The 12,672-nt window shown below is 37.5% G+C and overlaps 1 protein-coding gene across 6 annotated transcripts in view; it reads left to right on the plus strand.

The window, feature by feature from the left end:
- Positions 1–12,672, plus strand: part of abi1a (abl-interactor 1a) — a 47,036-nt gene that overhangs the window by 27,152 nt on the left and 7,212 nt on the right. For 3 of the 6 annotated variants that reach the window (XM_066718034.1, XM_066718050.1, XM_066718015.1), the window contains exons 3-8: positions 4–180; positions 4,599–4,613; positions 5,633–5,733; positions 6,402–6,542; positions 9,186–9,286; positions 10,761–10,865. In XM_066718034.1, the coding sequence (XP_066574131.1) occupies positions 4–180; positions 4,599–4,613; positions 5,633–5,733; positions 6,402–6,542; positions 9,186–9,286; positions 10,761–10,865 (640 nt within the window). The remainder of the gene's footprint in view (positions 1–3; positions 181–4,598; positions 4,614–5,632; positions 5,734–6,401; positions 6,543–9,185; positions 9,287–10,760; positions 10,866–12,672) is intronic. The other 3 variants (XM_066718024.1, XM_066718059.1, XM_066718043.1) reach the window with 2 other exon arrangements.

Genomic DNA, 12,672 nt, shown 5'->3' on the forward strand with positions numbered 1-12,672 from the left:
TAGACTGTGGACATCCACAAAGAGAAGGTTGCCCGACGAGAGATTGGCATTTTGACTACTAACAAGAACACATCCAGAACTCATAAAATCATAGCCCCTGCCAACATGGAGAGACCAGTCAGGTATATTCGGAAACCAATAGATTACACAGTGCTGGATGACGTGGGCCATGGAGTCAAGGTAAGATGGCTATTCTTCAGATGTACATCTTGCACCTGTAGGCATATGAGCAGTTTGAGAGATTTAAATACTTGTTGCCTAATCGTTAATGTATATAAATAAAATACACTATTGCCAAAGTTAGAAGGTAGTAGGTTTTCTAGTAATTCCATAAATTGTATTCACCTTAATAGTCAGACTGTTTTCTTAACATTGCCAAGATAAGTCCAGTTGCTAGTCTTCATTTTAACTATTTTCTTTCTGTGAGTTTTGTTAAACATTTTAAAAAAATGTTCCACTGAATTTTACAGACTTTTCTTTGCATGTTTTTTTTTTGGGGTCTACAGACTCTCTCATTTAACACTTAACATATTCAAAGGAATGTCTGGTTTGGCAGAATACCCAGCAAAAAGTCAATTCTTGCTTTGGGAACAAGTCAGGCTCTTAAGCCAATCAGAAACTTGATACTTCAGTTCACTGCAATGTGCCTCCTGCTCCAAGTTGACCTTTAATCACAGAATCAATTTGTGTTGTCAAGCATATTGAATTAAGTTCCAATTTATTGCTTGGCATTGTCATTTTGGGGAATGATAAGCAATGATAATGCAGGATAAAAGCCACCCTGCCATATTCTATTCAGTTACTCACAAGTCATAAAGATACTTTATATCAGGTTTGAGGAGTTATAAGTGCTTATACTACAAGTAAAGGTTTTAAAGCGTATAGGACATATAATGTATGACTGAGCTGTCAGTTTATAATCCGCAACTAGGTATAAGTTCAGTAAATTTGTAACCAAATTACACATTTATGACCTACTGATGCCTTAAGAACTACAACCTTTACATTAATGCTGTTTACTTGGTTAATTTGATTTTTTTTTTTTTAATAATAATTCACCCTCTGAAAGGATTTAGTTTTACAGAATTCAGTCTCAAATGTTCCTGTGAGTGAGATGGTCCCATTGGGCTTTGGGCAGACATGTCTTCTGGTTCAGTTTGATGTTAATATTGGATGAGTTGCTCCCTCATGGTTGATGCACCTTTGGGAAACATAGATTAGGGCCTTGATGTTTAAAGCTGGCAAAACATCCTATTTTTACTTACCATTACTGTGTGCTGAGTAACAGCTTTGGTACATTGTTTATACCGAGATATATGTGCCAGGAAATCTCTTTATCTAGTTAAAATGTTCACTGTCCTTGAAGAAAAAAGGCATTTGTTGGATGATCTTAAATTTCATTAGTTGCCATTTTATCATTGTCTATGACACAATGTTTTAGTTTTCATTTCAAGCTATTTTTACCATAAGTAAGGAACTACAGAGAACTCATTGTTGCTGTATCTGGGGTTTAAAGGCAGACGGGCCAATTTCCTTCTCATATGACACATTGATGCTCTGTGCCATGTCTTTTCAATCAATATACAGAACACTGAACATTCACCAATCTCAAGTCTAATGTATGTGGCAGCTTAGTAGCTATATGTTTTTGGCACGAAACCACATAATGTTCACTTTCTCCTGTTAATGAGGGAATGCTGTGAAGTTGTGCTATTTCCTGCTTTGTTGAAAGGCTGTTTGCAAGGTGGTCTTGTGGAAGAGATGCCTTGCAAGTTTTGAGGTCATCAATTGTTGTTGATTCTTTATCACTCTGATGCCAGGTCACATTGCAAAGGGCAATGTTATATAGCCTATCTTATATTCCATCATAGGCACAGAGCTGATGCATTTCAGCAATGTAAACGATACCATAAAATGCAACAAGTCAAAAGTGCATTTTTAGCCACTCCCACTTCCCTAGACAGGTGATTTAATTTTGATGTTTTCGGTAATGCAATTCAGATTATGTCCTTCACATTTCAATGTTCTGAATAGAAAACCAGCTATGCAAATGGAGTAATCTGAATTTAGGATAAAACCAGATTTACAGTTTTCTATATTATCAGAAAAGATGCAATTTATTTTGAAAGCCATCAGATGTTTAATCCAGTCACTGATTCAGGAATGCAGCAGAGATGTCAAATGCTCTTTTCTGGGTTTGCAATTCTGTGTTCTATCTTGGTAATTCACAATTTTACTTTGATATGCATGCGTGTCTTTTTGAAAGAATTATACATTTGAATTGAACTTTTTTATTTCCTCCTAAATTGATTGTCCTTTGTTTAGTTTTGTTTTGAAAACCCAGATTGTTTATGATCATACAAAACAAAAGGATAGTCCTTGTGTCAATCCAGTGTGTAAGAAATGGTTAATAATGGCTGAATGTGATTTATTAAATGTAGGATTTTGAAAGGTGGATTAATTTTGTTGCAGTACAAAAAATAATATGCACAATTTAAAGTGCTCACTGCACTTTAATAAAACTGAAATGTTAACCTATAAATAATGCATTTGTTTACAGTAAATTCAATTACCCTAAAGAGTCTTTACTGTATAGGCTACCTCTTTGGAAGTCACATGTCTTCCCTAGAAGCATGAATAAAGCTTAATCATGGGGTTTTGAATTAACAGAAGGTGGTAGCCATCATAAATAGATGTCATGTGTTGTGATAAGAAATTAAAACCACACAATCAGGAGTTTCAGCCCTTTAAGGAAAGTTTATGTAACAGATGATCGGAAATGGGAAAAGTCCACTCTGGCCCAGATTCTAGGCTTGACAAATGCCCAGCATAAGGCCCCTCCTCCACCCTTTTATGGCTGTTATGTACTTTGTAAGGCCAAACTGCAGAGCTTTTATTTCAGAAGTGCAGCAGAAATAGGTATTTGATGCCTCACGATTCTGACCCAGATAATAACATGTCAGTAGATGACCTGACAAGATATTGTTTCAAACCATGTCAGTTGTCCTATTTACATTTGCCTGGAAAACAGCATTGCCTATGAAACAGGATCCAGGCCCGATGAAGGAACGACATGATGATAAATCAATCCCCGCCCCCCCCCCCCCTTCTCTGGGAATAGAAAGGCAACCTGCATTTTTGAAGACTTTCATAGGATTCAGATTCATTAGGAGCATTTTGAAAAAGACCACCTACTGGGTTTGAAATGATGCTATGCACAGTTCATGTACCTGTCTGCATTGTGAGCTGACATGCTTTGCATATTCAGCTGCTTTTCTTACTAAGCGGTCACTTGCTTGAAAGACTCCAAAGAGCTCAAAATTAGACCTTGAAAACATTGCTCGACCTAAGGGATTTTTATATTTTTTTAATCTTGCCTTTCGCAAGGTTCGTTTAACTTTTTATGTATTGTAATTATTTGCAGGTACTTATGAAAGTACCTGTTTTGGGGGGGGGGGACAAAAAGTGCAAAAGTTTTATGTAATTTATATTAATAGGTATTACACCATTTAGCCTTCATATTTTGCTGCAGTGAAATTAACTCTTCAGGAAATCCTGACCATTTCACAAGGGTGGAGGACTCATTGTCTGTGAATGAGGAGGGGCACTTCAGAATGCTATAGACTTAGCTTAAGAATAATTCCTTATTTTCCTTGTACTTACTAAATAATTGTTTTTTATTTTATATGACGTTTTGTTTTTCCATGGAAATAAACAAATACATCTACAGCACTGCAATCCTGATAGTCAAAGCAATTAGTTCGTTTGCTAGCAGTGTCACCATTTTATTTTCTTAAAAACAGCACGTGGCTTTGTTTACAGCAATTTGTGCAAAGCAGCAGACTAAAATCAGCTCACTTCTCCATTAATTATGATGGCCTATTTTCTTTTGTTGGCATATGGCCCACACGAGACCATTATTAATTAATTCAGCACTTGACTTTCTGTTCATCATACAAAGGCAGAGTTCTCAAATCAGTCAAATCTGATAGTATTTTTGGGACTGTACCTCTGGGGGTGCATATTGCTCCTTTTCATTCAGATGACAAAGGAAGCACCTAGACTTCCACAAGAATGCATACTGCAGTTAGGCCATTTGAGAACTGTTAATGAAGAGCTTTTAAATAAATGTATCGTTCAGTAAGATTTATTTTAGGAATTGTTTCGTATCTAATGGCACACCAAGAGTGTAGGCTGAATTTGTTTGATGAAGAAGAGCACTAACACTGCTTAGTAACCATTTAATTTCCTTTGTCTTACACACTAAATTAACTACCATCCTTTGTAGAATACACTTTAATTCCTGTGATTTAGGAAATTAACACTGTAAAGCTACAATTCCACACAGTCATGGTGAAAAAACAAAATTTAAAACCATATTTACCATTCTGATTTGTAAGTGGTTTTTCAAAACTATATCAATCGGTTAGAAACCAGTTCAAATAGCATTTATTATTATTATTTTTTTTATTTTATTAATGGTCTCAAATTCTGCAAATTTGTCGGGACTAAATTGTTATATAAGGCACTTGTGACCTCTCGGACATTATATTTTTGACATGTACTTTCTTTTTCTTTCCTTTTATGCCCACGTTAAGTGGCTAAAAGCCAAGGTAAGCGTTACTTCTCACCTGACCCATGATGCTCTAGTCTTGTCAATAGACTGCTAAAACTTATCAACTATGCCTTCCATTTTTCATAACTGCTTTGTACATTGAATAAGTACAGTAGAAAGGATGCTGTTAAATATAGCTGCACCATTTTAGTCCTAATGTCTAAATGTATCGTAGATATGTTGACATTAAAGTAACCGTCCCCACCGTGCTTCACTGCAGGATGCAGTTAGCTTTCGCACTTACATGTACATAGTGGGTTTCCCAGATAAACAGATCTATGTATGTAAAAAAGAAAATGAAGACATCTTAAAGCATACAGCAAATTTTCTGTGATTTACAGCAGCGCTTTTTCAATTTCTGACCAAAATGTTCATATACACGTAATGAGAGAAGCTAGCTTTCACTGAATACAAAAACTGCAATGATCAGGAGAAAAGACGATTGTCTGACCGTGGAAATTCTCTACTGAAAATCAGAATTGTTAAAAGTAGGCCAATGTCTTAGTCATGTCTGTAAGAAATAGCCCTGCACCTAATTGCGAATTAAATCTAATATTTTTTTTCAATATAAAACCATGTCGTTTATTGGTTTTAAAATCTGATTTCTACGTGATAAAGACAATGTTACTTGAAGATGGCATAATTTTTAGCTGCAGTAAAGCATTACTTATTGCAATCTGCCCATTACAAAACCAAAGTATTGATCAGAGACACTCCATTAATGGGGCTTTTTGACATGCAAAATGTTCAATGAATAACCTAATTGAAGTCATTCAAATACATTTTGTTAAGTGTGTATTTAAAAAAATATATATATCATGCACTGTTACAGACTGTATTTATCTCCATATCATTCCTAAGAATTACCATTTTCGATTTTTTTTTTTTTTTTTTTTTTAAACCCTCTTCTGTATCTGGGAAACACCAGTTGGCTTAAACTCTTCATCAAAATAACACTATCTTTAAGTGCAAGCTGGATCTTTTCTTAAAATGTACTGTGAATTGTTTGCATTGCAGCATGGAAATAACCAGCCAGTCCGGGGTGGAACGCTATCGAGGACCAATCCCCCAACGCAGAAGCCCCCGAGCCCCCCAATGTCAGGCCGTGGAACTTTGGGGTAAGCTACCGTATTAGTGACCGACAATATTGTGGTCTAAAACCATGCATATCCTATAATCATAGAAAATCTGAAAAATAAGCTCCTGTCTTTTCCTTGTCTGTAGATTTTAGCAAGTCATTATGTTCTCCAGCAAAGCCTAATAGATTATACCCATTTGCACAAATGGGGGGTGGATCCTTATGCCTGGTCATATTAAACTTGAAACAGCCATGGCATAGTGATAAAACAACAACCATATCGCTGAACAGACCCAGTCTTGTAATGTCGAGCTTTGCGTCATGCATTGTGTTCATGCAGGCCCTGATGCAAATGGTCATGCAGGAGGCATACTTTATCTGTGAGTGTGGAAGTAAGGTGACAAACTGGAGGTTTGCTGTGGGTGTGAAGGGGTTGGTGAGGGGGATATGTGCTCATGTTATAGCAGGACTCTGTACCAGGTGATGAAAGTGAAAGATTTGAATGTCCACTTTAGGCTGTTGATTACATTCAGCATTTTGTTGCTTACAAGGTGCTAGTTGTCTGTCCTTCACAGCCACCACACAGCATTGTGTATTGATCTCTGTAACTGTAGCATCTTTGGCTGCAAGGTTATGCTTTATAAGTTGCATTAGAAACAAGACCTTTTTCTTTATTTAAATCTACAACCCTGTTCATGTCCTTACCAGACGAAATACACCGTACAAAACCCTGGAACCTGTCAAGCCTCCTGTGGTGCCCAATGACTACATGACAAGCCCAGCTAGACTAGGCAGCCAGCACAGCCCTGGCAGAACAGCATCGCTCAACCAGAGACCACGAACTCACAGGTAACCCCCCCCTCTAGCATCAAAATGTAATTATGTAAAATCTCCATGTCATTTATTTCTTACATATTTACTTCTCATTAAACCACTTCTGCTTGTTTTCAACTCTGTCTGGCTCTGGACCTGGTGACACAGGTAGCCACTTCCTTGAGCAAGACTGACAGAAGTTTTGATGTATGGAGATTGTCAATGATAAATGGTAAAGATTTCAAAGTCGGGGTGCTGTTTAGCACTACAAACAGTATCTGCTAGAGTGAGATGTTCGTGTTGCATCTCCAAGGTGAACAGAAGTATAGAGTGAATCCTTGTGATTACCCTAACCTTTTCTTCATGGGCATTTAAAGCTGTGCTGTGTGACTTTATTCCAGAACAATCATGCCATGTTGATATCGATCAGATATTTGACAATCATTTCACTTGTTATCCTTAAGCTGGAATATTTACATTTTTGATTTAGTGACCCTACCAAAAGACATGATTGCATTTTTTTTGTTTTAAATGCATCTTTTTCTATAAGTAAATACTGTAAATTCCTGTCTTTCCATACGTTTTCCACACTCTAAAGGTCATCTAAGCTTGGGAGCTGTAAATCTGAAATGAAACCTAACTATTGACATTTTTGAATCTCAATAAATCAAATTGCTTTTTTACAAGTCATCCTTCATTTGTAACTGAGCACGAGGGACCACATACAGGAGTTGCAGATGTGAAAGATATGATTGAATTCGCTTCATTAGCTAAAAAGGCTTGAATGCTGACTGCAATGACTGTAAATATGACATCGTTCATTTTTCAGTGATCGTTTACAGAAGATCATGCGCTCATGACTATACTCTCATGAACTAATGGACAGATTTACAGGAAAAGGGGCAAAACCAGTATTTTTTGATTCAGCTTTAGGAGAAGTGAAAATCATGTCACAGACGTTACAAAATCTATAGAGGGATCTGTTGAATTTTTTTTCTGACACAATAAAGGGAAGGGGAACTTTTAATTTATTTTTTTAATATCCTGTTGAGTAACTTGCCATTAACCTATGCCCTTTTGGATGCCACAAACAGAGTAATAGTGAAATTCCTCCAAAGCACAATATATATATATTTTTTTTAATTGTGTGCCACTCACACATGAGTTGCAAATATGAGCCATTCTGTGCAGTGCTACTTCATTGATTTAAATGATTGTCTGAATCCGCACCTTGGGGTATTCTAGTCAGATCTTGAACAAGTTATGCCTCTGATGCCTCGCGTTTGATGAATGACATTGCAGCCAGTTTTCACTTTGCCCTAAAGGGGTTCAGTTGGCTGCAAACACTTGCCAGAGGATCGCAGCGATGTACTTGGCACATATTGTGAGCACACCTTGTACAGAATAACTGCAAGGCAGGCCCATCAATTAACATTATCTACAGACATGAGGATGTACTGCCCTCCGCCAACACACACCCAGGCTGAGCAGAAAGAGGCATCCTGGAGCTCCCAGTCTGTCAGTAACGCTCCTGGGTTTGTAACCGCTCTGGGGTGACAGCGTAGTTCTCTGCCCACCCTGCTTGTTTACACAGTTTTGCAAATGGTTGTCAGGCAGAGCATTGAATGGTGATGCGATGCTGGGTGGGGGGGGGTAGATTCCTAATGACCCCTTTTCTTTCAGTGGATCAGAGGAGAATGGAATCTGTGGGGGGTTGTTCATTTTGCCAATAATTACTGTAGCAATTTCAGAGAAGAACATGAGCTTTAGGATACAATATTGGTCTGTCTCTGGAATGAATGTTTTTCATTCAATAAAAAAGCCATACAATTTATACATGGGGAATATCATCTCCTATCATTCATTGGGCTTGCACTTGAGCTGCATTTATAGTTTTCAAATGGGGTGTCCTTTTACTTCTGGGTTAAAGCTGCTGGGAAATACAAGTGTTCATGTTCCTGTACAGCTGAATATTATTGCTGCTTCAGCATTGTATTTGTTTGTTTTTACTCTTGTTGTATACCAGATTTATTTTCCACCTCAGGGGATAGTGCTGATAAGTGAGCCAATATCAGATATGGTATTCTGCATAAATATTTTAAAAATCTCATGAATATGTTATGGATATTTCCTGTTTCAGCCAAAGCGCCAGTAGATCCCAGTTTGGCACCAAGGTGCACTTACATTAGTACATTTCCTGGCTGATACAGGCCACATACAACTTGCCTGTAGCATCAAGATATACATTATTTTAAATTTGGTTTTACCAATTACTGTTCATATTAAACGAACAGCATTTCTTTTGCTGGACAGAAAACTTCAGTGGCACGTTTGGTGGATATAAGCCAGTTGTAGACTCCATTTGTTATCATAACACGTGGCTGTTTCTTGCTTTTAGATGCACTATAAATAGATGAGCTCTGAGAGGTCGTGGGATAGAGAAACAATGTTGGTGACTTCTCCTTGGACTCCAGGGCAGCACAATGCACTTTACTCGCTGTGCAAAACCAATTTTTGTGTTCTGGTTGAAAGACCTGAGCTGCTTCCAATAAGTTGTTTTGGCAACATGATGCCCAAGCTACCAGGGAAGAAATATTCACCACCTGCCCCCTGTGTGAGGGGGGTCTGCTGGGCTGTGTTTGTGACCGCTCTGTGTGTGTGTGCGTGTGTGCTCTGCAGTGGCAGCAGTGGTGGCAGCGGGAGCCGGGAGAACAGTGGCAGCAGCAGTATTGGCATTCCCATCGCCGTTCCAACGCCCTCCCCGCCCACAATGGGACAAGGTAAGGCCCGCCTCTGTCCGAGCCCCCTCACCTCACTGTCACTTCTAGGGATGGACCTGGCTATGGGAGTTGTTCAAAAATGACATCTGTTAACCATTTATCATTGTATTGATTGTTAGCAGTAATCAAAAAAGTCTTTCCTTCAGTCACCAGTATTGTAGCACAGGAGTGTCCAGACATTACAAGCCCTTTTTGGATCATATTCTGCACACTTATGATGGTATGGTTTACTGTAATGTACTTGGTTAAGTCTTGGAATTACAATTACTTTAATGGATAACTAGTGTAAATGTTAAGTGCTGAATTTATTTTACATTTATTACTCTTTGGTAAGTGTGGGAGACTTATTGCTTATTATATTCTACAGAATGGACAGATCTTGCAGCACATCCTAGGGGGAAGAAAATGTTTTTACATTTGCAGTTGTTTGTATTCAGTGAAGTTGTACAGACCTGCAGGATAAGACCTTTCAATTGGACAGTATCAAATTTTAAGGCAGTTGCTTTGGATTTATTTTTATATTGGGATATGCAACAAAAATGCAATGTTCCCCTAGTAGATGCAATCAGGTGAAATGAATGAAAAGGTATTCAATTGATGGTTACAAAGACAAAAAGCATCCTGTTAACGACACACTGTAGTAAACTGTTAAAGTGTAGTTCATTATACCAATTGCATTATCATAATACTGGCACAGTTGATTTATTCTGAGCTTCCAGCCAGAGGGAAAATCACAAATTAGGCATCAGACCAAATGAACACAATTAAACAAAGTGTAAATTCTGAAGCTGCTGAAAGGGGCCCAGAAAAAGAACAAAGATGGTATTTACCAAGTGCAGATTATTTTGTTACTGTGTTCTTGGCAGTGTTTTACCCCTTTTCCCTGTAATGAATAGATCATTCTGCAGCTAACCTTTTAATGAACAAGCAATCATATTTAAAATTTGGGGATTCAATCTTAATATTTACCGAAACAAATATTTATTGCAACAGTTCAAACGCACCTAAGTTGCAGGCTTCCAGTTTTGTTTTACCATGCAAGAAGGTATAGAGAAGTCTCAAGCAAGTGCTGTTGGAAAGAATTCTGCAATTGTCTATGCAAATAAACTGGAAGGTTATTTTTCATAAAAATAATTCCCAAGCTCGTAAAGTCGAGGTGGAGAAAGGGCTGTTGCCAAGTAAATATGTTGTGCCAGTGAAGTGTTGCAACAACCTTATGAAGGAAAAATTCATTATAGTGATGTTTTCTGACTACTTTTTTTGACTACACTTTATTTTTTTTTATTGGTCGTACAAACTTGTTCTAAAACTTTTTTAAATTTCCTCTATTGTGGTTGAGATTATGCTGCAAACGTCTAACTTCTCATTTAAGTTTGTAAATCGCGTACATGTTTTCCCATCACTATGCTAGCGACTGGTGATGAAAGTGCACCGTACTTTACTTCTGACATGGCTGCTGTCCCGGTTGTTTCAGTAACGCCAATGTCGGCTCCCCCCGGAGCCCCTCCACCTCCCCCACCCCCTCCTCCTCCACCCCCGCTCCCTGGGCTGGGGCCCCCAATGACCGCGGCGGCAGTAGGTGAGACCCCCCATGTGCACGTGGATTCCACTGGGCGATCACTCCACTCTGCTGGCTTGCTTGTCTGTCTGGGTTCAATCTTAACAGGGGTCGTACCAGTCATTGCATTGGGGTGCAGGTGAACAGAAGATGCTGTGGTGGTGGTTTCCTTTTTTTTTTGTTTAATCTATCTGAACATTTCATTTGAAGAAGTTTGTAATGCATTTCCTTAAAACAAGTTGATTAGTGATCTTAAGAGCCCATGCTAGATAAATTAGCTTTGTGCATATGTTTACATTTATAAGCTCATCTGTCCTGTTATGGGATATAATAGTGAGAATAGTCAAGTAGAATCACCTGACTGTAGAATAGGTCGATCAAGGGAATCCTGATTATTTATTAAATGTTTTGTGCTAATGGGTTCTCTTATGAAGCATAATAAAAACCTAAAAGCAGTGTTAAGTGCTCTATATAGGGTGCAGAATCTTTACTCCGGTTATATATTAAGTGGTTAAACGGTAATTTTATTCACACATACCTTGCCAACAAGGAAGGTAATTAATCCTGATTTTAACAAATGCATTACAGACTTCTCCAGCTTTCTTAAAAATCATTACCTGTGAATCTTCCAGAAATATTCTGAAATTTCATTTTTCATGGTGGCTTTTGAATTGACATCACTATAGAGATGTTATTCATTATATATGCATTGACAGATGAAATTTTAACATCAGCTGTCATCATGCTGGGACTGTGTGTATGTTGGATGTGATGATGCATGTGGAAAAGGTTATAGGAAAGCTAATTGAAGTTAATAACAGCCAAATGCTAAAGCTGATACTATCATATAGCTCACAACTTCACAAACTTTTAGACTAAAGCATGATTGGGGTGTTTTTTATTTAACTGGTTTCTGACTTCAGGTGTGCATAGGTCTGTACTTTGCAGGCTGTGGGTTAATGTTTTTTTTCTTCAGGTTCAATATGTTAAAAATCTCTTGCTCAAGGCATTCCCATGGCATTGTGATTTGAACATCTTTTTTTCTATTCCTGTTCTTGTTCTTAAAATTGTTAGAGAAACTATCTTTGAAGTAATGGAAAGTAGATTTCAACCAAGCCTATGGAGTCCTCAGGAAAAAAAAAAAAAAAAAAAAAAACTTTCCAAGCAACCAATTAAGTATTTTATGGGAATTTATGCCTATATTGGGGAAAACCAAAACAATTTAAACATGTCAGGTCATCCTCATAGAATGTGTTCTAAATGCAGAGCCTTTGTAATTTATTTCAAGATAGATTTGATATTGTTTGTTTTTAATTCCATAATCTAAACTGTTTCAATTCAAATGGGGCTACTGAAGCATGAATGTTGGCCAAGGTTAAAATCCTTTCAAAGTGGTTATAGTTGTGTTTGAAAGCTCATTAGAAAGACTTGCATGAAAAGACCAGAGTTATCAGGTGTGAATGCAAATAAAACTCCTTGAGTGGATAAGTGAAAGTAGCATTCTCATTTTGAGCAGAACTTTTGTTTACCATTTCTGGAAAAGAAAAGCTGCCTTCAATATCTGAAGCTCACTGAACTCTATGTGCAGGGTAATCTGGGTTTTCACATTAATAATTGTATGCCTCGTAAATGCATTCTGTTTATACAACTATCATTCGATACTTGTGATTCAACATCAAGAGGACCATGAAAATTACTATTTAAATTATATTTAAAATGCTCTTCTTAGTAAATAAACTTTACAAACCAGTATAAATGTAGTGGTTGGTGTACCTTTCAACAGAGAAGGCCTTAGCATGTTTAATCATGGCAAAGTAGTTTTAAGTGT

Source organism: Amia ocellicauda, chromosome 2, assembly GCF_036373705.1.
Source record: "Amia ocellicauda isolate fAmiCal2 chromosome 2, fAmiCal2.hap1, whole genome shotgun sequence".
Lineage (NCBI taxonomy): Eukaryota > Metazoa > Chordata > Actinopteri > Amiiformes > Amiidae > Amia > Amia ocellicauda.